General features: G+C 42.5%; 1 protein-coding gene across 1 annotated transcript; it reads left to right on the top strand.

Moving 5' to 3' along the window:
• Nucleotides 1-1678: 1678 nt before the first annotated feature.
• LOC147612787 (serine/threonine protein phosphatase 2A 59 kDa regulatory subunit B' zeta isoform-like) lies at nt 1679-16567 on the top strand. Its single transcript, XM_086783398.1, has 2 exons — nt 1679-3252; nt 15592-16567. The coding sequence occupies exons 1-2, from the start codon at nt 2068-2070 to the stop codon at nt 15925-15927; spliced, it is 1521 nt and encodes a 506-aa protein (XP_086639524.1). The 5' UTR covers nt 1679-2067; the 3' UTR covers nt 15928-16567.
• Nucleotides 16568-26514: the final 9947 nt, after the last annotated feature.

Raw genomic sequence — 26514 nt, forward strand, 5'->3', positions numbered from 1 at the left:
TTCGCTATGCCTCAAATAAATGTGTTTAGCCACCTTACACGTCTGGTCATGGATGATGTTGTAGTGCTACCTCACAATCACCTCATGGTTTTATTGCTGCATTGGTAATCATTCTTTGCAAGAACACTCCATCAATGTGCCTCATGTAACTAAGCTATCTCTAGTAAGGCCGATGGAGCTAAAGAAAATGTAGACCCATACATGGATTCTTACTTATTCGGAGGGGGCATAAGGAACATGGAATTTAAAGGGTGTTAAACGCAAGGCCAAGTCTTCATACTTTTCTTTTGTGCTTTGTCTTCTTTAACCATTTATTGCTGCATTGATCATCATCCTTTGCAAAAAGAACACTCCATCAATGTGCCTCGGGTAATTATCTCTACTGAGGCCAATGAAGGCAAAGACAATGTAGACCCATACATGGATTCTTACTTATTCAGAGGGGGCATAAGGAATGTAGAATTTAAAGGGTGTGAAACGTAAGGCCAAGCATTCATACCTTTTTTTTTGTGCTTTTTCTTCTTTTTGGATCTTTTGCAGTAACCATTTATTGGTCTCTCTCTCTACTTAATTCATTTATTTTTTAGTTTTTGAATAGGATTGCCCAATACCCCCTTTGCGACTCGTAGAAGGTGGGAAAAGGAGGTGCAAACACTTTCCAACTCATATGTAAAGGTGTGACCTAACGAATTTGATTAGTCTACTTTTCCACACTAAGAAGCTAAAATTGACGGAGGTTCTATGGTTGGAGTGGAGAATGTAGACATAGACATGAGTTTCTAGGAGTACATTGTGATTTTTAAAGGTGTGACAGTAGTAAAGGGCTCTTGTTTGTGGAAAGAGGTGGTAGTGAAGATCTTGAAACAACATGTGGGTTAGGATATTTGTAAACCCCATGGTGGAGTGGTCATGTGCATGGCTTTGAGGTAGGTGCACATTTGAAGCAATGGTTGGCTATTGCATGAAGGAGTGCATAATCTCTCTCTTGAGGAGATAACAAGGGTTAAAAAATTCTATGCACGATATGGCCTAGTCTCACTCCCATTTACTTCTGTGAGAGGGCATACGTTTACGTGGACATTAAATCAACAAAATGTCTCTCACTCTAATTACCACTCTTTTGAAGATGATAATGTGCAGGAAATATTACCCTAGTGCCTTATGGATCATGTGAAAGTTCAAAAATGGGATGGATTCAAATATGAAACTTAGATCTAACATTAGGAAGATCTTCTTCCGTGGCCTTTAAATTGAAGGAGAGAAAAGTCTTTGACAATTGGGTGATGGAATGGTTGCATATGTCTCGTCCAAAGAGAAAGCAATATAGTTCATGAGAATAGTAATTCAAGGAGATGACATGTAGCTAATGTGTGGTTGAACCCCTTGGACATTGCTTGTACATTGGAGTTCCATAGATGGTACATGTAGCTAATGTGTGGTTGAACCCCTTTTGTAGTGAAACATTGCAACTATAAAAAACCATTATTACTATCAATGAAATTGTCGTCCCTTCCAACTCTTTGCTTTGTGTACTTAACAAATTAATTCTATTTTTACACAATTTACCTTAATTTTAATTTTTTTGCATTTCGTCAGTAGTTGCCACGTGGATAAATAGACCTTAGGCTTCGATTATTATATACCAAGATGAAGTTTGTGAAATCAAAGTTCACTCACCTCGAGTCACTTTTTATTGTAAGGATATGTCAATCGGTCAAAGTCCCAGATCTTCTCTCATTGTTATCGGAGCTCTGATGTTTTTTTCTCCCTCTCGGGCGTCCTTCCGCTGCAGCCCAGTGTTCACTGCATGCCGAGTCCGAACCCCCTTTATAGTTTTTACCTCGATTCGACTCTGTCTTCTTCTTCTGGTTTGCTGAGGACCTGACCTGTGGCTCCGAGGCTTTTCCGCTTACGGGCGAGCTCAAATTACATGGATCTCAGATGGTGGGGAGGCAGATGAGTCTGTGAATGAGCTCTGTTTTTTGCATTTGGGCTAGCTCCATTCTCATGGGATCTGAGGTGGGTTTTTAAACGAGCTTGTGGGCGATCTAACGGAAAAGGCCAAACATGATCAAGCATATATTGGGCAGGCTTCCACGCAACAAATCGGAGGGACCGAAAAATGAGGCAGGAGGAGCGGGCGGGGGGGTATCGAATTTGGGAAATTTGGCTGCAGCGGTGTCTGCAGCCGGGTCTGTTGTGAGGAACCCTAATTCGGGCTCTATGCTGATGCAGGGGCGATTTGCGAATGGGGTGAAGACGACCCCGTTTCCGGTAGGCGGTGGCAATGAGTTCTTCGAGCCCTTGCCCTTGTTCAAAGATGTGCCCAGCTCGGATAGGCAAAATCTGTTCATTAGGAAGCTCAACCTGTGCTGCGTTGTGTTTGACTTCAGCGACGCTACAAAGAGTGTCAAGGAGAAGGACATCAAGCGCCAGACCCTGCTGGAGCTCGTGGACTTCATTGGCTCCTGCACAAGTAAGTTCTCTGAGCTTGCCATGGAAGAGATCACCCACATGGTTGCTGTCAATGCCTTCCGCACCCTCCCCCCCTCCACCCGTGAAAACACTGTCATTGAGTCATTTGACCCAGAAGAAGAAGAACCCACCATGGAACCTGCCTGGTCCCACTTGCAAGTCGTCTATGAGCTCTTCCTCCGCTTCATCATGTCATCAGAGACAGATGCCAAGGTAGCCAAGCGCTATGTCGACCATTCGTTTGTACTCAAACTCATCGACCTCTTTGATTCAGAGGACTCCAGAGAGCGAGACTATCTCAAGACCATCCTTCACAGAATCTATGGCAAGTTCATGGTACATCGTCCTTTCATTCGAAAAGCCATCAACAATGTCTTCTACCGGCTCATTTTTGAGACAGAGCGGCACAATGGCGTTGCAGAGCTCTTGGAAATACTGGGTAGCATCATCAATGGCTTTGCCCTACCTCTTAAGGAAGAACACAAACTCTTCCTTGTCCGTGTGCTGATTCCGCTCCACAAACCCAAGTGTGTCTCTGTGTACCACCGACAACTGTCTTACTGCATCACTCAGTTTGTAGAGAAAGAGTTGAAGCTGGCTGACACTGTAATCAGGGGAATGCTCAAATTCTGGCCAGTCACGAACAGCCACAAGGAGGTTCTGTTTCTAGGAGAGCTGGAAGAAGTGTTAGAAGCAACCCAGCCTGCGGAATTTCAGCGATGCATGGTTCCCCTTTTTCGGCAGATTGGGCAGTGTCTTAGCAGCCCACATTTCCAGGTGAGAATGTGTTGAAGATGGTTTGTATGATAGGGGTCTAGACTCTAGACACAAAAGATGGTTTGTGTGCCCTTATAGATGTTTTTTTTTTTTCATTTTTGCATTTTTTCCCTCCCAATTTTACAGCAAGCTGCCTTTTCTAATAGAGTCCATATTGCACTGCACTAAGTCAGTATGCTCTACAGTGTGAGAAACTTACGAGCCGTGAGCCAAAAGTCCAATGGATGACGGTGTCTGACTATAGCCTTTTTGGGTCTCAAAGTTGGTGGATCAGTGGATGCTTTTCACGAGGCTGTTGACTTTACTGATATGACATTGTGGATCATAAAGTGGCAACATATTGTAAGGTCTTACACATGCCAAGTCCTATATTTATGTGTATATATATAGGACTTGGCTGATGACTTTACTGATATGATGCCTTGGACATGGCACATAAAGTGTCAACATATTGATAGGTCCTGCACATGCTAAGTCCTACATATACACACACAAAATCTCTCTTTCTTTTAATGTATGTGTGTGTGTATACATACATACATACATACATACATACATATATATATGTGTGTGTGTGTGTGTGTGTGTGTGTGTGCATGCATAAAGAGAGAGAGAGAGAGAGAGAGAGAGAGAAAGAGATTATTAGCGTCTACTAAAGGCCCAATGGGTCAATGAGACCAAAAAGGGTTACAAAGGTTCCATGTGTAAATTGAAGATCATAAACATGTACAATGAGAAGGTTGGTATGTCGTGTGGTGCTCATCCTGTGTCATGCGTGCCATCCTTATATGTGACGGTGTACATGGAGGCGATCTCCACTACATGGGGCGGAGCTGCTCTATGTGGCGCACACACATAGATCTATGGATATGTGTGGGTTTATATATATACTTGTGTATGTATACATACATACATACATACATATATACATATGTGTATGTATGTATATATATATGTATGTTGGGAGATAAAATTTGAGTCTTTTGTAAGTTGAAGCTAAGTAGAAGAGGGGCAGCTAGTAGGAGGGCAAGTTATATATATGTATGTCTATCTGCATGTATAAGTTTATTTATATGTATGTTGGGAGACAAATTTGAGTCTTGTGAGTTGAGGCTGAGCAGCTAGTAGGAGATTGGGTTTTTCACATAAAGGGCAAGTTATAAGGAAGCACATTGTCTTTCTATGATTTGCAAAGGTAAGGAGAGTAGGACAATAGGTTGTCTCTATGGCCTTGAGTTTGTTGGGAAAGCATTTGCTCAATGCTCCACCCTCTTGTTGTTTCTGCGGGTGACGGATGTGCTTTATTTTGTAAGACCCCCTTTATGAGGAGTAGCCATTGTGGTGAGCACCCGGGCACCTGACAGTTCGTAGTTAAGACATTGGATGGTGGGGCCAAGTGTGGCCAGATGGTTAGGAGATGGCGTATGTAGACTTGACACTTTGCCAAGTAGGATGCATGTTTGTGCAGGCTATGTGACCACATTGGACAGCAAATTGAGGACACATTGTTCTCAGGTTGCGGGGCCCATTTGAGGGTATAGACGGTCTCAGATGGTCAGATGGTCGTAGGACGTGTGTTAGTCTCTATGGGACTATGTTGTAGTCTAATATGGTCTTAGTCGGAGGATGTGGTCGGTTAGTCATTTTGGACCAAGTCGTGGTTGGCTGACCCATGTCCTGCTGACTCTGGGTACTATATATAGACTAGTTTGGCAGCCTTAGTTTATCATTGAGTTCATTGTGTTCAAGCACTCTTGTAAGCAAGACATCCTTTGTCTAGAGTCTGTTGAGATCGCCATCAAAGCTCCTTTCCTAGAGCACACGGGTGGACGGACACCATCAGTTTGTAATCAAGTTTTGCAAGCACTAATATGGTTTACTCTCCACTTCCTTTTCCAATTTAGTGCTTTGTTACAGAGTTAGCTATTAGCTGGGTTTGAGAGATAGGCATCTTACAAGCACCAACTCTTTTCACCATTGATGATAGGCAACAATGTTGCATGGCTCTTATTTATGTGTGCTTGAGACAATTAATGGACAATATCAAGAGTCAGCGGAGTACATTGAGAGGTGAAAGAGAGAAGTCTTAGGGATTTGTGGTAGTTCGAAGACACTAGGGTAGGCTCAATAATACTAAAGGGAGAGAATAGATCCTATATGTTGCTTTCATAGCATGATAAAAAAGGAGCAAAATAGTACAGCCTTAACCTACATGATCGAGCAAGTTCATAGCCATAGAAGAGATATGAGCAGATTTAGATACTATTCCTAAAATTTAAGTTCACATTGTAGACCCAAGGACGTATGAAAGAATTTTTTGTTGCATTGAAGGTGAGATGAGGTTTGGATATAAAATTCAAAACTTTCTTATTTACGAGAAGTGAGAGCAGGAATGGCAGCACACCTTATGAGTACATTGAGTAGTAACACAGGGCACTCAACCATTTTTTGAGTGATCACTTATTTGCTGGAGGGCTGATTTTTTGAAAGTAGTGATGTCAGTTATTGTTCAAGTTAATTTGTATGTGTTGGTTTTAGGGTTTGTTGAAAGGCTATGGTGGATGGAGGATAGACATGGTGGGTGTGTGTTGTGGGGGGGGGGAAGAGAGAGAGAGAGAGAGAGAGAGAGAGAGAGAGAGAGAGACTCAAGATAGAGAATATTGCACGACTCAATGATTGAGATGTTAACCTTTATCAAGTATAGTTCTTTTATAGGCATGTAGCCTTATTGCAACCCACCTACGAGTATGCAGGGCACAACACACCTACGAGTATGTAGGGCACAACCGAACATCAGATAGTAGCCGACAAGCAAAGTTGGACAACGCATGTGACATGTGGGATTGCCACGTGGCAGTGATGATGTAGCATCGGCGGTGACGTGGCAGTCAATGTATAGATGGTGGACAACAATACTATTGGTTGACTAGGAGCATTGGTGTATATATATATATACATGGGTAGCCAAATCGTCATATTCATCTGCTTTCCTCAGAGCTGGACTTCACAAAGCGTTTCTTTGTAGTAGGCGAAGTGCTAGCCAAGAGTGTATAGTAGGTCACAAGGCTGTGATTTAATGTCTTCATTCTTAGCCACATCTTGTACTTGAATTTTAGTTGTATTATATCTTTTTTGTGCATAATACGGAGCAATAGTTTAGGACTCTTGTGTCTTGTTTGTGTGATTCCATGGCATTCTCCTTTCTACCTCTGGAAATCCCTAGCACATAGGCACAAGCGTTCTACGGTTGGTATCAGAGCCTAGGGAACTTGATTTTTTTTTTCTTTTCTGACACTCGTGTGCATTGATTGCCCGGATAGGGTAGAGCACTTAGATTCCAAGAGTGCACAAGTTTGGGAATATTTGGGTTCTCTTCATTGTACCTGGGTTAATTGGGGTATATTGTGCTTCCCAAGGCTACTTCGTCTACTGTGGCAGCATCTACGACACCGGAACCATCTACTCCTGCTCCCACTAGCATCACGACGACTCTTCACTTGACCTGGTAGGATCTCAGTGGTCCTTAGTCGGCATGATATGGTGATGTGCCGAGGGATGCTTCATGGATATCGGGTGTCCATACTATTTGATGGAGGAGCCTCAGAGGACATCATTAGAGATCATGCGGCTGAGTGGTTGAAGTTGCCTACGACGGTGGACACTGTTAGAAATGTGCATCTTAGTGTATTTATGGGGTTTGCCTATTTTATGGGCTTTTATCATTTTCTCCTATTTTTAGTAAGTCGTGGGCAGTCGACCTGTTTCTAGAGGCAATCGGCTAGTTCACATATGCACTATAAAAGGGGTCTTCTGATATTCACTTGATGTAGTTTTCATTCCAAGCACAGTTCAACACTACTTGCTGGCTATTGCCATTGTAAAGCTTAATGCTATTATAAAAGGTGATCTTGTACACAAGCTCTCTCTCCTTTGCTCCCTCTTCTCTCTCTTGTTTTGTCTACGCTTCCGCTTGTGCATACTCCAAGAGACACTAGTGGTGTAATCCGAGCCACCACCATGAGAGGCAAGGGGAAGAAATCAAACCAGTTTCGGGTTGTGGAGACCTTGGAGGATGCCCCGTTGGCTTTTAGGGAGTTTTTTGAACATCGCACGTTGAAAGTGGCACCTTTGGATCAAGTGGATATTATTCTAGGCCACCCATGGTTATATATGAGCATGCAGACATGGTCTACCACAAGGAGCATATGTCACCATTTGGCCGCCCAAGTGGTCTTCCCCTATTTCGTGCTAAGGTATAGAAGGCCAGGAGCATCGTGTCACCCGTAATGAGGCCAAGACTTGCATCACCTACGGGAGGCTAGGCCTCGTGCCACCCGTAGTGTGGCTCTTCTCCTCCTCAATGGTGGTGTGAATGATTTGATGTTCTTCCCTTTGAGTCTCCTCAATGGTGGTGTGAATGATTTGATGTTCTTCCCTTTGAGTCTCCTCCCTCATTTCTTTACGGATGTTCTTCTTTGCCACCTCAACTCATCTTGACTGCTTGGCTTCGAGTTTTCCCTCCATGTCCTTTGTGATCTCCTTGGAGATCTCTTCTTTGATGGCCGTGAGAGTGTTGTCATTGATCTCCCCTTCTTCCTTCTCGTTGTTCTTGACGGCTACCAGTTCCACTTTCAATGCACTCACCTCCTCCTTGAGTGCTGTGTTCTCTTGTTCAAGGTACGTGACCCGTGCTTCGAGGGCCATGATGTGCCGGTGTAGTTTGTTCTCCACCTCATTGAGGTTGGAATCGGATGTCTTCTTGTTCTCCTTGATTCGTGCCTTCATTGCCGTCTCGAGGGCCTCGAGTTTCTCTTGGAGACTCGGGGCCATTCCTTGAGATTACTCTGCAGCCCTTCCCACAGGTAGGGAGGAGAGAGAGAGAGAGAGAGAGAGAGAGAGAGAGAGTTATGTTGTTGCCTTGGGGGCTTGAGGAAGGGTGGGTGGGTGGGTGGGTGGGTTGGTGTGTGGGAGGGGGCAGGCAGACGGGCACGGAAGCAGGGGCACCGGGCGGCGCTGCCAGCAGGGAGGGCGGAACACCAGGTGGGAGTGCTACCGGGCTGGAAGACGGGCACGAAAGCAGGGGCACAGGGCGGCGCTACCAACAGGGAGGGCGGAACACCAGGTGGGAGTGCTACTGGGCAGGCAGACGGGCACGGAAGCAAGGGCACAAGGCGGCGCTGCCAGCCTGCCAGCACAGGGGTGCGCAGTGTAAGCAGGGCAGCAGCGAGCAGCGCGAGAGAGCGAGGGAGACCACCAGCGTGCAGCGCGAGCAGCAAAGGAGAGAGACTAGAGACTAGACTCTAGAGTGCTTGTGAGAGAGCCTAGAGGCTTGGAAGTTGGAAGACTCTAAGAGGCTTGAGGGAGAGGTGAGAGAGAGAGAGAGAGTCTAGATAGTAGAGAGTAGAGCCTTGTGTGAGAGGCTTGGAACTTGGAAGCTAGAAGAAGCTTGAGGGAGAGAGACTAGAGAGAGTAGATACCCTCATAGAGTGTGGCTTGCCGCTTGAAGCTTGCCGCTTGAGCAATGAGCAAACTTGCAAAGTGCCAAAGACTCAAGACTCAAGAGACTAGAGAGAGAGAGTTGCTTGAAGGTGTGTGTGTGTGCTTGTAGCCTTGTAGCCTTGTTCTTATATAGATATTAGATAGGCAAGAGAGAGAGGCAAGGGCCAAGCCTCAAAGGCCAAGGCAAGAGAGAGGCAAGGGCCAAGGCCCAAGCCTCAAAGGCCAAGGCGTCCCCAAACGGCCACCCAAACAGTTAGAAACGGGCAAAAAAACGGCCGTTGCAAGGCGCAATGGCTCCCTGCCGTCTCCCCACAGTTACGTCCCCCACAACATTCCCTGGCCAGCACCCGTCCCCGTCCCTTGTCCCCTGTGAGGGATGCCTCCAGGGGGACATCTGACTGTCCCCTTCCGTCCCTGTTTCTGATGCGTCCCGACATCCCAAGCTGCTGTCCCTTCCGTCCCCTATGACTATGACCTGTAGGTTAGGTCGTGTTCACACGTAGCACTACCACAAGTGTGCATTTGCGTTGAAAAATTCACAAGTTCATTTTTTACAACATAGGAGTACAGTAAAAGAAATGACTGATATCATTAATTATGGAGAGGCACCTTTCATCTTTCCCTCCTAAAAAGAACGAGTTGTCCTCAGCTTGAAAAATGGGAATAGGTGTGACGAATATCATCAGCCTTTTCCCTAGTAGTATCTTCTAGTGGCAAGTGTTTCCACTTTGCTAAAATCTCTTGGAAAAGTCTATTTCGAAGAGGCTTCTCTCAAAAGTCTAATATATGTTCTGGTTGTACTGTGAATTCCCCTTGCTTATAGATGATCTCCTGAGCATGATCTAATATATGGAAGAGATCAACTACATCTCTTAAGAAAACGTTGTGAACTCGAAGATGACGAGGTAGAAGTAACTCACAGGCTTGGTCACCAATCTACCTTGTGATCACATATGGACTACAATACCTAGGAGAGAGTTTCCAAAATTTTCATGAGGATATGGACTCTTCTTTGGTTTGACTCGGAGAAACACCATGTCACCTTCTTTGAATAGTCTCTTAGATCCCTTTATGTTTGAACTTTGCATAGCTCCTCTCTCAATCATGAGCAATCTTGAGATCTTTTCGAATTAGCTTGACTTGACGACCCATTTCATCCAGCATCTACTTTGTGGTCTCAACTCTAATCAGAGGATTTGACCAAATCAAAGGTGTAACACATTCTTGCCCATACACGGCCTTAAAGGGAGACATTTCCAAGGTACTACGACAAGTGGCATTATAAACAAATTTTACTAGATGCAAAAATTTAATCCATTTCTTAGATTCTTGATTGCAGCAAGCCCTAAGCATATCTTCAATAACTTGATTAACCTTCTCGGTCTGTCTCTCTCTCTCTCTGGGATATAGGGTGTACTCATATCTAAGTGCTAAAGAGATATCATAAGCTTTAGAGAGGATCTTCTTTCTAATCTCCTCATTGAGGGGAATGCATAGTCTTTTATGATACAATAGGTATTCATCCTCCAAGGTAAAACCTTCAAGCTTCGGATCCCTACAATTTGAATTGAGAGTTTCCACAATTTGTTGAAAATAAGGATCTTGATTAAGAAGACCCTTAACTTGCTGTGGAAGAGGATTAGAGCATAGAGATGGCCATACTAAAACCTTGATGAGTGAGAGCATCATCTCCTTACCAGGACATAACTTAATCTCAAAATCAAACTCTTGAAGTGGCTCAATTCATCTCCTTTGTCTCACGTTAAGAAGAGGTTGAGAGAAGATTCACTTCAAGTTTTTGTGATCAGTGGTCATTTGAAATCTACGTCCTAGCAAGTAATGCCTCAAATTTCCAAGCAAGCTTTGTGGAAGCGATTTAATGAACACTATTAAGTTGAAGTTCGGGGCACATAGGCCGGGGGAAATTTGAGCATGTAATGTGTAGGGAGATACGGGTCATGAATACAGAGAGGTGTTACAGAAAAGTTATATGTTTTGTAAGGTTACCCACTTTAGTGAATAGTTTTTATTGATATTAGAGATTTGAGTTGCGTTTCTAATGCCTAGGTAAGAAATGTAGTCGTATCTTAGCCTTCTTATCTTAGAATTCAACAATATTATAATTGTTTTTTAAAGTTTAAAGAATCTTCTTGTATATTTCTATGTATCACAATGAAGTTGGCAAGGTTAGAGTTTTTGAACCCTTTGTTTGTTTGTTAAAAAGCCTTGGGAACTCTCGAGGTTTTGAGGCTACATAATAGAGAAGTTGGTTTTTAGGTAAAGATAAACTTTTTTTTTTTTTTGGTTGGATACCGTTAAGTTGGTGTGTGCTTTCTTGAAATGCTGACATTGGAGAAGGCTGGCATCTGGCTTCTCACCTCCATAAAATATGACTGGAACTGATGTTTAACTAAAAACCTTTTTGAGGGTCACCTTCCTTGGAACATCTGAATGATCCTTCTGAATGTTTGAAGTGTGAGTGCGCCCCCACCAACAAATTAGTGAGCTGAGTTTGGTGTCGTGTGGTTTTACTTGATGGAGTTGAAAGAAGGGAAGAAAAAGCAAGCACACAGGATGCCTTCCCAGGATTTGAGGTCCCGACCCTTGAGCTAGAGGAGGCTTTAGTGGTCTTATGAGAAGCAAGGGCTCATGAAGTGATCCAAGGCTAAGATATATATGGGAAATCCCGTGGGAATAGCAAGGTATCAGACTACAGATAGCAGACTCGGTGCTAAGATTTTTGATAAATGTTTGAGTAAGCTCTTGATACCAAGTGGTACTAAAGTCAAGTCCCATGTTTTATATGGGGCTTGAGCAACTGGCATGGCGTTTCCTAGCATGATAGCTATGGTGCTACCTAGGTGGTCATATTCCCCATTCCTTCCATGCTTAGAAAGTCCTAGTGCCCTTTGATAGGTTTCGAATTAGTAGTAACTTTACCAAGGTAGGATCAAAACGTACGTACGGATCCAATCCGTACCGTACATCCGTACCGTACGGGGATCCGTACGTACGGACCGATCCGTACGCTTTTTTGGGGGTTTCGCCTGCGATAAACGTTTTTTTTTTTTTGGGTTTCGCCTGTGATAAACGTCTTGTGTCTGCATCTGGACTTTGGAGGCCATACACCTTCCGGTAAGGGCCAGCCGCCATGCTCTCTCTCCTCTACAGTCGCACTCTCTCTCTCTCTTCGCTACTGTCGCCGCCGCCTTCCCTTCGCTTCGCCTCCTTCCCGGCGCCTTTCCGTATTCGCCATCTTTTCTGTTCGCCGCCCTTCGCCCCTGTTCGTTATCTTCTCACTGTTCTGCCCCCCTTTCCCCACCCACCCTTGCTCAGGCCCCCAAGGCAGCAACATAACTCTCTCTCTCTCTCTCTCAAAGCCTTAGCCCACCATCTGTGGACTGTGCACTGAGCTCTCAGCCTCTCTCTCCTTCAAGTCTCTCTCTCTCTCTCTCCCTCTCCCTCTCCCTCTCCCTCTCAGCTGAGCTGCCCACTAAATATTATGCATTGCATGATTGCCGAATCTTGATTGAAATTGTATGGCATTGTGCATTGAATTTGTCAGAGCAATCATGCCAAAGCGAGAGAACCCATATTGGAAGGAGCACAGAAACGTCATTCGCATTGTGACTACTCCAGGGCAGGCAGGTAGTGGCACTCGACAATGGCAGTGCAAATACTGCAATTTCACCCTCACGAGTACAATTACTCGTGTCATCAAGCACCTCACAGGCATTGGCACCACCAACAATTGTGCAGGGTGTAAGAGAGTGCCACAAGCATTGAGAGATCAGTTGATTGCTGAAAATTTCCTTGCAATGGGGGCAGCTGGAAGAGGAAGAGGCATGCAAGAGACACAGGATGCGCTTCATGATGCTCTTCTTGGGGACTTGGCTGGTCCATCCACGTAGGTTGATGAGGATTCACAATCTCAGCCTGCCGCTTCTGAGCAGGCATCGTCTGCCAGAAAGAGGCCTTCTATCGTGCAAGATGAGGATGAGGGTGATACATATACGCAAAGGCAAACCACCTTGTCTTCTCGTGTGCATACACAGTCTTGGGTCAAAGAAAGGCAAAAGGTGGTTGAGATGGAGATTGCTCGCACTCTCATAGAGTGCAATATCTCCTTCAATGTTTTGAGGACTGACCAATGGAAGAGGATGGTCAGAGCTATAGCCCAGGTTGGACACACGGAGTCATGGTCAGGGCTTGAGTACAAAAAGATGCGCACCACGATTCTTGATGAGCAAAAGGCCTTGATAGACAAGGCATTGGTGCCAGTGAAAGCAGGTTGGCAACAATTTGGTTGCACTATCATTTCGGATGGCTGGAGTGACACACGGCGACGACACATCATCAATATTCTTGTCTCTTCATGTCTTGGTACGTATTTCTTACGCGCTGTGGATGCTGGGAAGGCAGGCGAACGCATCACTGCTGAGAGTATCTATGAGCATATTCGCCAGGCAATTGTTGAGGTTGGTCCAGAGAATGTGGTGCAGGTTGTAACAGACAATGCTGCTAATTGCAAGGCAATGGGAGACATGGTGGAGGCAGAGTTTCCTCGCATTGTGTGGACTCCGTGTGCAGCCCATTGCCTTGATTTGCTTATGGAGGACATAGGCAAGCTGAGTTGGATGCAACCCACAGTTTCTGATGCCACGAAGATCACTACATCCTTCAGAAAGAAGCAGCAGGCATTGGCTATCTTTAGAAGCCACAGCAACCTAGATATGGTGCGGCCATCCAAGACAAGATTTGCCTATATGTATTTGGTGCTACACAGGCTTTTCAAATTGAGAGATCCACTATTACAGACAGTTGTGGATCCAAAGTGGAGAGATATGTATCATTCAGAGATAGAGCCCACCAAATACATACAGAGATGGATACTGGATGAGACCCTCTGGACGGATGTGCAAACTCTCTTAGTGGCTTTGCAGCCAGTATTTGTACTTCTGCGAGTCACAGACATGGAGGGCTCCACTTTGGGCTTAGTGTACCACCTCTTCATGCCGATGAAGAGTCATATTGCAGCCTGTACGTCCCTGACACAAAATTGGTAAGTAAAATCTTGATTCTTGATGGCCGATTACAGAATCTTGATTCTTGAGTCTTGACTTACTAATTGCTCCACTTCTCTGTTTATTTTACTCTTGTAGCCGAGATGATATACTGGCTATTGTGGATTATCGATGGGGGTATATGAGTCGCCCCATTCATGGGATGGCTGCATTCCTCCATCCTTTCTACAAGACGCCACTTCTCTTTCATGATAGGGAGCTGCTCACCTTACGAGATAGGTACATTAATAGTATGTATGATGTGGAGCAGCAATTGGAGATTGATGCGGAGCTCTGCAGCTGGGTCAACAACTTGGGACCCTCATTTTCTAGAGCTGTTGCTCTTAGACCAGAGGCCACCAAGCTTCCTCTTACTTGGTGGTAAAACTATGGAAGACAGGGTCTTCCACACCTTACAGATATAGCTCTGCGAGTGCTATCTCAGGTATGTATATCATGTATGTACTATGCCATATGAACTAGTCTTGTGAAGCTTGTTGGGAATTGCCGAGCTCACATTGAATGAAGCACTTTTTTTGAATTGGAGTGCAGGATTGTTCTGCACCTGCTTACTCGCTCATACATACAAAGATACGCAATCGTTTGAGCACCTCTCAACTAGAGAGACTGGTCTATTGTAGGGCCAACATGAAGCTCGTACGAGCTTATCATGCTTGGGCACCCCAAAACAGGTGAGTTTATCCTATTCATTCATGATTCTCTTATGGGGATTGGCCTCCCATTTACATAGCTTTTATACTATAGTATACACAGTTGAGTCGTTGACACCCCGCGTTCTCTTTGGTTTTACGTTGAATAGGTGGATCCAACACGTGTCAAGGTGGTCCCAGATCCTACCTAGTAGTACCACCATTGATGAGGCAGAGCAACGGTTGAGAGATGAGCAGGACGAGATTCTTTGCCTCCTGCATAGAGAGCTGGAGAGTGTAGACAGGCGGGTGACGAGATCGAGAGCCCGGGCTTATAAAATTCAGCTACATGAGGGACCTGCAGATGCAGAGAGTTCTAGCAGCTGCCTATTCAGACTCCTCGAGCATGTGCGAATGAGGCCGTTCGCCTCATTCACACTACCCAGCAGGATGATGCAGAGGCAGGGACAGGGACATCTGAGGCAGCCCACCCACCTGTGCCCATGATGACAGGGCCTGAGTATGATGACGAGGGCAATGTCATCACGGAGGGTTATATGCTTGATTCTCCAGGGTCATCATCCTCATCGGATGATGAGTTTTGATTTGGATTACCTTAGTTTTGATTTGGTGTTGTATGGACATGGCACATTTTGTCATTATTCATAGACTCATTTTCAAATTTCATCATTTTTTGATGTGAATTGTGAGTTGTCACGACTCACTTGTGACAATGTGACTTGTCTTAAGTAATAAGTATTAAGTACTATTAACTTATTAAGTATGATTGACGACTTGTGATTCTAATTTCTCACTTTTGAATTAGTAGGTTTGTGACCTTGTTGTGTCTCTATTTCGAAAGTTTTATATGTCAATGTGGACATGGACTGAAATTTTATGTAGGTGGCTGAAATTTCTGAGATTTTATGTATTTTTACCAATGGTACGTGTTTTTACGTACCTTAAATTTTTTTTCCGTACCAAACCGTACCAAACAACGTACAGTACGTACGGATCCGTACAGTACATAACGTTTGGTACCACCTTGAATTTTACTGAGGTTTTGTTGTGCTCTACTATTGGCTCAGTGAAATCTGTATGATACCATCTTGGTTGGGCTTTTACAGGTTGCAGAGCGGGCTTTATTCTTGTGGAACAATGATCACATTATAACTCTTGCCACACAAAACCGGGCAGTTATTCTACCTCTCATCTTTTCAGCTCTAGAGAAGAACACCCGAAGCCACTGGAATCAGGCTGTCCATAGCCTAACTCTGAATGCCCGAAAAATGTTTTTGGAAATGGATCAGGAGCTCTTTCAGGAGTGCAAACGCAAGTTTGAAGAGGATGAAGCAAAGATGAAAGGAATGCGAGAGAGGCGGGAACTTCTGTGGCTACGTTTAGAAGCAGTAGCCTCCTCTAAAAGGATGTCAAATGAAGCCATCCTGGTCCAGCAAAAGTGAGGTAGCATTCATGGATGACCTCGAAGTCGAAGGGTTGATTGCACATGGATCTGCTGACAGTGATTTGAGGCTATGTCACTAATCAGAAGATTAAGTCTCCTCCTTAGTTTAGTGAGAGATAAGTGCTTAAGGATGATTTGGGTTGCATAATCATGTGTGACCATCATCATGATTCTGTGTAATCATTTGTGATCTATAGGCCATCCTGGTGTTGCTATGGCTAGTGGCTGCCTTCTTTTTGGGCTACAAGAAAAGCAGGGGAGTCCTTCAGCTTGTGGACGACCATGGCTAGGAAGACCACCGTGGTAATCTCCTTTTTTTGTGTTGGTGGGCTTTATCTATGCCTGCCAATACCTTTTTGGTTTGAAAACAACATGTCTCCTCAGGTGGGGAAGTAGAGCTCTTGTTGTTTCTAGGCAGTCTATCGGCGGTTTTCTGTAAAGCATTGTAAGGCCCTTATAGTGTCTATAACAACTTGATGTCTGCACTGTGCATTGCTTTGCCTGCTGCAGCCGAGTTTGTGTTGCTTGTGGATTTCCTCTGGTGGTCTCACGTATACAGAGGCTAAATACACTTTATTATAGTATGATGTGTAAAATACATGTTATTTGGTTTCTAAAGTTGATGGATCATTAACTCACATGTAGGGAAACTAAGTGCTGTGGGCATTTTTTAAATGATTTTAAAGTACTCCATGGTGTTCCATAGTGTTAACTTTCCATCTCATCTGCTTTGTCTGATCCTGGTTCACATATTATTAGTAAGTGTTTTTTTGCACAATGCTCCATCTCCTTTATTGTCATTTATAGAAGTGTACGTGAAGAAAAGTAAAAGCAAGAGAAACCAGGTTGCTATAGAAGATGGTAGATCTAACTTACTTTTCCCTGTTGGTGCTTAATGTGATAGATTTTTCTAATAAGGTTAATAAACCCTGCATGCTACTGGTGCAACAGTTGCCTTAAACTAGACTTATGGCATAAACTTTATCAACAAATTCCCGACTGTTTGGATCAGGGCCAATGTATAAAAGCAGTGAAAGGTTGTGTCATCAATCCAAGTGTGGCCTTCACCTCCTTCACTGAATGATTTTTCCACAAAACTTGGTAGGACACATACACCCATTGAAAGTAAACATGTCGACATATTTGCTGTCACCCATTAGGCTTCCATTTGGGGTGTTGCTTACAGGTAAGCTTGTACAAAAACCTTGGAGATGCATATTTGTCCTAAGAAGAAAGAGTAAATGTGATGAGTGGTTTAAAGAATTTGAGCTCACAGCTCTACCAAAGTCTCAAAGAACCTTGGAGAGTAATTTTGGGCAGCTTATAACATTTCTTAACCACCTGCTCGATGCTACATATGGATTTTCCACTCTCTATACCTTGGGTCATTAAAAAAGCCAACTTCATTGAGAGGGTCTTCCCAATGTGGCTATATTTGCCAAAGACATCAAGAAAATCAAAGAAGCTAAAGTTATTCTAAAAAAAGTTCAACTAGTGGGATTGGGGGACTGATCACTTATATAAACAAGGAACATGGCCTAGGGATTGAGATACCATTGTGCTCAAGTGTGCAACATCACTAGCAAGTGTTGCCATAAAGAGAAGTTATAAGATAAAGCATTAAAGTGGTATTTAATAGTAGGATAGAAAAGGATCATAGAAGTTTTGCAAACTATGTAGGACAGGGACAAAGCAAATACACTCGAAGATGTCTTGATATGGCAATCAAGTTAGAAGAGAGTCTTAGGTCTAGTGATATGGTAACTATTACCTCAATCTATAATGGCATGCATATCAAAGATGCATTCAATATTATTTCAATATAGTTTTAGAGATAAAAAGGAAACCCATGCTACAATGGCTAAAGCTATGAGAATACACAGTAACGGAAGCAAGATCAATACAATATACACCATTGAGTTGTTGAAAGAAGTGGAGAGTAAACAATATTACTTATTGCTTGCAAACTTGATTACAAATTGATGGGGTGTCTCCACCCATGTGCTTCAAGTAAGGAGCTTTGATAAGAATCTACACGGACTTGAGATGGAGGGTATCTTGCTTCCAAGGGTGCTTGAACACAATAAACTTGATTGTGAAGTAAGGTTGCCAAACTAGTTTATATATAGTACCCAAGGTTGACATGGACATATGTCGGCCATATCAACCAATCCATGACGGTCCAAAATGACTAATTGACCATATCATTCGATTGGGACCATATTAGACTCCCATTGCCAATTGAGATAATTGGACCCTCAAACGGGTCCCACAATCCCAGAACAGTGGAGCATTCCTACTTGAACCTGCTCAACACTTAGCTCCACCTTAAACTTGTGTAGATTCACATTTTTGAATATAGAGAAGTGTAATAGATATTTTGGCTCTTCCTACTTGAACCTGCTCAACACTTAGCTCCACCTTAAACTTTCTTTTGGTTATGTAATTATCTTTAATGGTTTCCTTGAAGATGTTGTCACAAAGTGAAAGGTAATCCTTGTACCTTGCACCTTAAACTTTCTTTTGGTCGTGTAATTCTCCTTAATGGTTTCCTTAAAGATTTCATCACAAAGTGAAAGGCAATCCTTGTTCCTTGTGCTAAATTTTCCAACCCCCCATTAAGCTTCCCATAAGCCACTCAGTTGATTTAGTATCATGATAAAAAATATTCAGTTAAAAATCACCTACCTCCAAACACCATAGAGTACACACTTATTGTACCAGACTCAATCTTAGAACCAATGTTGATGAAGGATGATTCTATCTGGAAATGAGTTTACATCAGATTAAAAAGTGTGAAAACTTAAAAAATGTTGAAAAATGTGTAGAGAGTATAGAGCTGAGATGAACGATCACAAGTAGAGTAAGAGAGGCTCCAAGGGGGAAAAAATACAAATGTGTGTTGGGTCATTACTCCAACGGAGTCCGAGTCTTTTGATACATCTCAAGACTAGATGGATGGTAACTTGTAAGCAAAAGATGTTGCTATTGAGCACTTTGCCTATGCTTCTTAATAACCTAGTGTTATTGAGAAACTAGAAGAGAATTTTTTTTGCCAAGATACAAACTGGGTGATTATTTTGAGCAAGATGATTGGCATTTCTAGTTATGTGTAAAGGTTGGAAAGCCACATCTATCTTGGATGAAGGTGATGGTGTTATGGTTGTGACTAAATGGAGTAAATCATTGTTAAAACACACTAATTGGATTGTTAAAATGTAAGATGGAACATTTATGACACCAATTGGTGATCAAAAAATCAAGATCTTTGCCTTTACTTTATAGTCATATGTGTGTGGTGATGAACTTCTTTAAGCAACTTGATTTGTCTGATGTGATTCTAAGACAACCTTTCATGAGGGAAATACGGCTTATGTAGGGTTGGTCTACTAATCATGTGTATCTCAAGAAGGATGATCAAATTTCAAAAGTTAATTTGAAAGCATGGACATTGGATGATTAGTTAGGGATGAGTCTAATACACTAAAGCACATAATCTTTGTCCACGTTTTTCAAATGTATCAAGAGAAAAAAGAGGCCATTGATAAATCTATTCTATATGCACCACTTCCAAGCTAGACTTTTGTGAAACTTTTATTTGGAATCACAGATGTGATGCTAGGCACTAAGTATCTTCAATTGGAACTAACCACATACCTCCCTTCATCTTCCACAAATGTGATAAGTGCCAAGGATAACCCTTTTGGGATTTATGACTTGCAAATTGAGGAGTCACGTCATATGAAATGTTACCAAATTGTTATGATAAATATCTTGTGAGTGTAACCGAAGAAATTTTGCCAAACCATTCACCTATCAAGGTGTGGTTAGAGTTTCCACTTGGGAATGATTGGGTGAAACATGAAACCCTCATTGACTCTCCGAGACAAGTCACACCATTGTGATAATGGAAATGTGGATGACCCTTGGCCAACCTACACTTGAAGAGAGTGATATAGACATATGTATCAAAAGGACCACAAGGTGAAAAGTTTGGGGTGTGTTACACAAGTCACAACATTGTGATAATGGAAACGTGGACGACCTTGGCCAACCTCCTATGCTTGAAGAGACTGATATTCTGACTCTAGGACTAGTCACAACATTGTAAAATCAGAAACATGGATGACCCTTGGCCAACCTACACTTGAAGAGACTGATACTCTGACTCTAGGACATGTCACAACATTTTGAAAATGGAAATGTGGATGACCCTTGGCAAACCTACACTTGAAGAGACTGACATTCTAATGTGTATCAAAAGAACCCACAAGGTGAAAAGTTTAGGGGGTGTTACAAAAATTGTTCACACTATAGGTGTCTAGGTTGCAAAATGGACAAAGCCAATTGTCTAAATCATATTTAACACATACAATTAAAATTATCCGCCAGCATATAATTTAATTGGTCTAATGTACAAAGTGAATCATGCACAATAACTTAGAGCTAATCCATCTGGCCCTTTTCATATATTATCAATCATACAACATCAATCACATGCATAACAACAAGCTTCTCTTCTCCAAAACATCATCCTTAAGGCTATTACAATCTTTTTTTTTGCATCAATGTCACTTGTAAACCTTGATTAGTAGGATACAAACTTCAATTTGGTGTGCTTGATCCTATCCTTCTGAGCTGGAAATCTTCTGAGCTTTCCACTCCTGAGATATATGATCTGAAGCCTACGGCTAGAGATGATCCTCCTGCATTTATAGAACTAGCAGCTCCCAAACTAGTTGAACGATGCCATGCCTTAGAATGGGGACCCTTCTCCTAGGTTATCTGCCTTGGAACTGGAAGAACCAAAAGCTCCTAAAGATAAAAGGAGCTGTTGCTGTGATAATTGTGGGTGAGAAAGGAATTGCTTCTACCCTTGATGGGGTTGCCCCACCATGCATTGGGTCTATCCATGGGATTGGCGGGTCTATGGGAGTAGATATACGATATGCATTATATAAATATGTATCCCATGGTATACCCTGATGATAATGAGGACGATCATCTATTTGAAGATGCAAAGTCCTTTTTTGAGAGCATATAGTCTAGAAGATCAAGGAAAGGGGCCATGAACCAAAGATGCCTCTAGAGTGTTGCATAGTATCCTAGGGGTAATGTTGTTTTATACCATTGTATCCATGAGCAACTCAATGCCAACCTTACAAGGAAGGCATACTCTTTTGATGCATCACATGGCATAATCCAATGACAATGAGGATGATCATCTATTTGAAGATGCAAAACACTTTTTTGAGAGCAATATAGCTTCTATCTCTAGAAGATCAAGGAAAGGGGCCATGAACTAAAGATGCCTCTATATAAACTAAAGATGCCTCTATATAAACTAAAGACTATAGACACTAATAGATTTCCATCACCTTCCTTACTAACACATAAACCCCTGCACAAACATCACAAGCACAACACACTTCCTTCTTCCCTTCGCCTCTTATTTCTCCATTTCCCACCAACCTTCATATGGTTTAGAGCGTATTACTACTATCTAGAAAGTGAGCTTTGAAGAATCTAGACAAACTCTAGACAGAGCATGTCTTGCTTACAAGAGTGTCTGAACACAATGACACTACAATAGATTTCCATCACCTTACTTACTAGCACGTAAACCCCTACCTAAGCACCATAACTACAACACACTTCCTTCTTCCGTTGTCCTCTTATTTCTCCATTTCCACCAACCTTCGTGCGGCTTTGGAGCGTATTACTACTTATCTAGAAAGTGAGCTTGATCAGAACCTAAACAAACTCTAGATGGAGGATGTCTTGCTTACAAGCGTGCTTGAACATAATGATCTCGACGATGAACTAGTCTATATATAGTACCCATGGCCATGTCTGACCAACCCATGATTTGGTACAAAATGACTAACTGACCATAACATTCGACTGGGACCATATTGCACTCCCACGGCCACTTGAGACCTTTTGGACACCAAAAAACAAGCCTTGTAACCCAAGAACAGTGTGTCCTTGGTTTGTTGTGCACCAACAATCACTAATGCGGTCACTTAGCTTGCACAAGCATACATCCTACTTGGTAGAGTGCCGAGTCTACATAAGTTGTCTCCTAACCATCTGGCCACACTTATTCCCTATATCTAAATCGGGAACTCCCGGTGCAGGTGCCTAGGTGCTCACCATTAGAGGCTACTCCAGGACATAACATAAAGGGGCCCTTAAAAAATAGAGCACATCCGTCACTCACAGAAACAACACGATGGTGGAGCATTGAGTAAATGCTTCTAACACCCCCTCTCAATTTCCACTCATAGAGGTGAACTACCACTTCGGTACAATTTCGAGTCGATAAAGATGGGGCCCGAGAAAATCTCTCCCCAGAGGCTTTGTAAAAATATCTGCACAATTCTTTGTTGTTGGGTAGTAGACAAGCTCCACCTCTTCATCCATAGTAAGCTAACACACATAATGATACTCTATTTAAATGTGCTTTGTGCGAGCATGAAACACCGGGTTCTTGGCGATCGCCATGGAACTCTAATTGTCACATAGCAACACTGTCACTCCCTTTTGTGCAGTACCTCTATCTCTTAAGATCCTTCTCAAAACCATATTGTTTCACATGAAGCAAAGCATAGACTTCCATGTAGCACTTCGGAAATAGAGTTTATTTTCTCAAGTTTAGTATTTGTACTGTAAGATTCAGGATTTCAGTGTACTGTCCTTCTCAAAACCAGATTGTTTCACATGAAGCAAAGCATAGACTTCCATTGTAGCACTTTGGAAATAGAATTTTATTTTATCAAGTTTAGTATTTGTACTGTAAGATTCAGGATTTCAGTGTATTGGGATTTTTTTTTCAATGCATTTGTGTGCTACTATATATAAATATAAACACCAACATTGGTATGTGGGTGGAGAGGTGGCACATTTCCTCTCCCTAATAGACCCAAGGAATGCGTCCTTCCTTGGGAGTATATATATGTTAATATTATAGATTGTTATGTATTGTATCACTTGTAAACCTTGATTAGTAGAATACAAACTTCAATTTGGTGTGCTTGATCTTTCCCATCACCTATCATGCTTTTGTGAGTGCATGTATTTACCTCTCATGCTCACGTATGTCTTAATAAATAGTAGTAAGTGCCTACCAATCACTTATTTCATGTTTAATCACTTATGTCTTAATAAATATTAGTAAGTGCCTACCAATCTTGTATATTAATTTTCAAAATCTAGCTAGCCATCCAAATCTTTTGACCATAGTAGTCATTCCCCTTTGAATGCACAACGCCTTACAACCATCTTCATGCTGTACTTTACTCTCTCTCTTCTTATTACATGCTTTACTTTACTCCCCTAAGATAGATGATTTAGAGCTTACGGCTTGAGATGTTGCTCCTACATCAATAGAATTAGCAGCTCTTCAAGGGACTAGATATTCAGGAAAGCATGGTGTAATTTGGTATAGGGACAATGACCCAAAGTTTGCCATGGGTAGTGACCAGCTTCTTTAAAGCCTCTTGGTTTGAGTCATGTTTCTTGAGTGGAAATCTTCTGAGCTTTCCACTCCTTAGATAGATGATCTATAGCTTGAGATGATCCTCCTGCATTAATAGAGCTAGTAGTTCCCAAACTAGTTGAATGATCCGATGCCTAAGACTACGGTCCCTCCTCCTAGGTTGAATGTCCTACAACTGGAAGAACCAAAAGCTCCTAAAGATAAAGTTATTGTTATTGCCCTGATAATTATGGTGAGAAAGGAATTTCTCCTAGCCTCGACGGGGTTGCACCACCACCTCTTGATGCATTATGTCTATCAATGGGACTAGCAGGTCCATGGGTGGCAGATATAGACCCACAAAGCCAAGATTTAAAACCCCCAAGTGCTCAAGGTCATATATCAAGCATTAAGTAAGACACTAAAGAGATCCCTAACCCATAATGCAACCATCTAATTGGAAGACAAGACTGTGCAACAACCCAAAGCCACAATAAACAGGCTAGCTAAGCAATTGGTTTTTGCTAGGGCCATCCTTGGAGGAGTCCCTAAGATGCTACAATACTTAATGACTTGGAGCTCAACAGTGATGACTTTACCCTAGAGCCACCTTCAAAATACCTACTCAAGAAAGAGAATATCTAGTGCTTTTGCTAGAGAGACGAGCTACACAAAGACATATAGTATCCTACAATACTGTTGTACACTATCCAAGGTGTAATGTTGTTTTATACCATTGTATCTATCAGCAACTCAATGCCAACCTTACAAGGAATGTATACTCTTTTGATGCATCCCTTGGCATACCCCAATGACAATGAGGATGATTATCTATTTGAAGATGTAAAACACTTTTTTGAGAGCATATACTTGCTACCTCTAGAAGATCAAGGAAAGGGGCCATGAACCAGATGCCTCTATATAAACTAAAGATCATTGACGCCAATAGATTTCCATCACTTTCCTTACTAACACATAAACCCCTACATAAACATCACAAGCATAACACACTTCCTTCTTCCCTTCTCCTCTTATTTCTCCATTTTCCACCAATCTTCGTGTGGGTTTGGGGCATATTACCACTTATCTAGAAAGTGAGCTTTGATAAGAATCTAAACAAAATTTAGACAGAGGATGTCTTGCTTACAAGAGTGCTTGATGATGAACTAAGGCTATTAAACTAGTCTATATATAGTATCCAAGGTTGGCATAGACATAGGTCGACCACGCCGACCTATGTCAACCAACCCAGGACTTGGTTCACCAAACATATCATCCGACTAGGACCATATTTGAGACTGTTTGGACCCTCAAACGAGCAATGCAACAACCCGAGAATAGTGTGTCCTCAATTTGTTATCCTAGCACTCATTAATGCCGCCACTTAGCCTGCACAAGCATGCATCCTACTTGTTGGTAGAGTGCCAAGTCTACATAAGCCATCTGCTAACCATTTTGCCACACTTGTTTTCCAGTGTCTAAATTGGAAACTACTAGGTGCTCAGGTTTTCACCATAATAGCTACGTCTCATAAGGGAGCCTTAAAAAATAGAGCACATCCATCACCTACAAAAACAACATGATGGTTGAGCATTTTCCAACGCCTGCTCTCTCAATGTCCACCCATAGGTGAACTACCTCTTTGGTCCAATACCGAGTCAATGAAGATGGCGCTCAAGCAAATCTATCCCAAGAGCCTTTGTAAAAATATCTGCACAATTCTCTTGTTGAGATGTCAAGCTTAACATGAGTTGATACTCATGAGGCACCTGTGTGACCGTTCGACATTTACATTACTGGAGGTTTTGGTAGTTGGCACCGACATATCTTCTCCCCAGAGATTCTATAGCTAGACTACACTGACTAGTCTACACCTACCCAGTCCACTTTAGTGTGTTCACATTATGGACCACTTGTATATACTTTAGTATGTGTGTTAGTCACTTTATCTCTTTTGTAGACCTCTTTTGTTGAAGAAGAAGAACAAATTTTCAGCCTCTCACCTTGTGTGTTCTCTTTTAGGGTTTGTGTGTGTGTGTGTGTGTGTGTGTTCTCTTTTAGGGTTTATGTGTGTGTGTGCGCGCGCGCGCGCTTGTTGCAAGAGCTCAATCTCCCTTCTCCCCTTCATCTTTTCATGGTATCAGAGCCTAGTTCATGCTAAGAAGTTGAGCAGCAAGCAAGATAAGCATATGAAGCGGTACGAGGGTAAGAGCTTCACATACTCTTCCCCCTTTGTGTTGGGCTACTCTACACCCTTGTCAGGAGCTCTTTGGGAGGCACCGGCAAATAAACTCCTTTGGACAGTATTTTTTGGGCCAAAAACGTGTTTCGGACATATATGTGTTGAAAATACAAGTGAATAGGGTGTGTGCGGGAACAAGCCCTTGGTTAGAGGCTGTAAAAGAGGATGTGTAAATGTGAAAGAACCTATGAAAAGGTAAGAAGAATCTACTGGGAGAGAATAAAGGGTAGCATGAGAAGATTTAGGAAGTGTGGAGATATTCTGGGAAGTGTGGAGATATTCTGGGAAAAGTGAAGAGGTGGAGAGAATCAGGGAAAAGAGGTAGAGTGAATCATGGAGAAATCAGTGGGATTTGATGCTTGATGTAAACTGTATAAATTGAGGCATTGCCCTAATGAGAATTTGCTGGTTTTTGAGTATCCATGCCTACATTAATCTATTTGCTAATTACCCACTAATTATGTCTTGATTATTTGCTAATCACTTTGTTAATGATGTTGATTCTAGTGTTTGATCCACCATAGCTCATCACAATGCTTAAATTTCAACATGGTATCAGAGCCATGCCTAGAATCCATCAGATTTATGAGCCCATTATCTAATTAATTAGGATTAGTAGATAATTAGAAAATAATCAAAATTTTAGTTATTTTTCACTTCACCCCTTCACCCCCAGCCAGTGGAGGATCTCATTCATCTTGCACACTCACAATTAGGGCAAACCCTTCTAGCACATGGTAGCCAACATCCTTGAGCTGCAGCCAGTCAAAACAAAAGCGAAAACCGCCAACGCGTTGAGGAGAAATCGACAATTTTACAGGCGCGTTTTTTTCTGAGGAAAATGAACATTGCAGCTTCCACAA

This window comes from Cibotium barometz, chromosome 45 (genome assembly GCF_041138505.1).
Source record: "Cibotium barometz isolate CiBa-2024 chromosome 45, ASM4113850v1, whole genome shotgun sequence".
Lineage (NCBI taxonomy): Eukaryota > Viridiplantae > Streptophyta > Polypodiopsida > Cyatheales > Cibotiaceae > Cibotium > Cibotium barometz.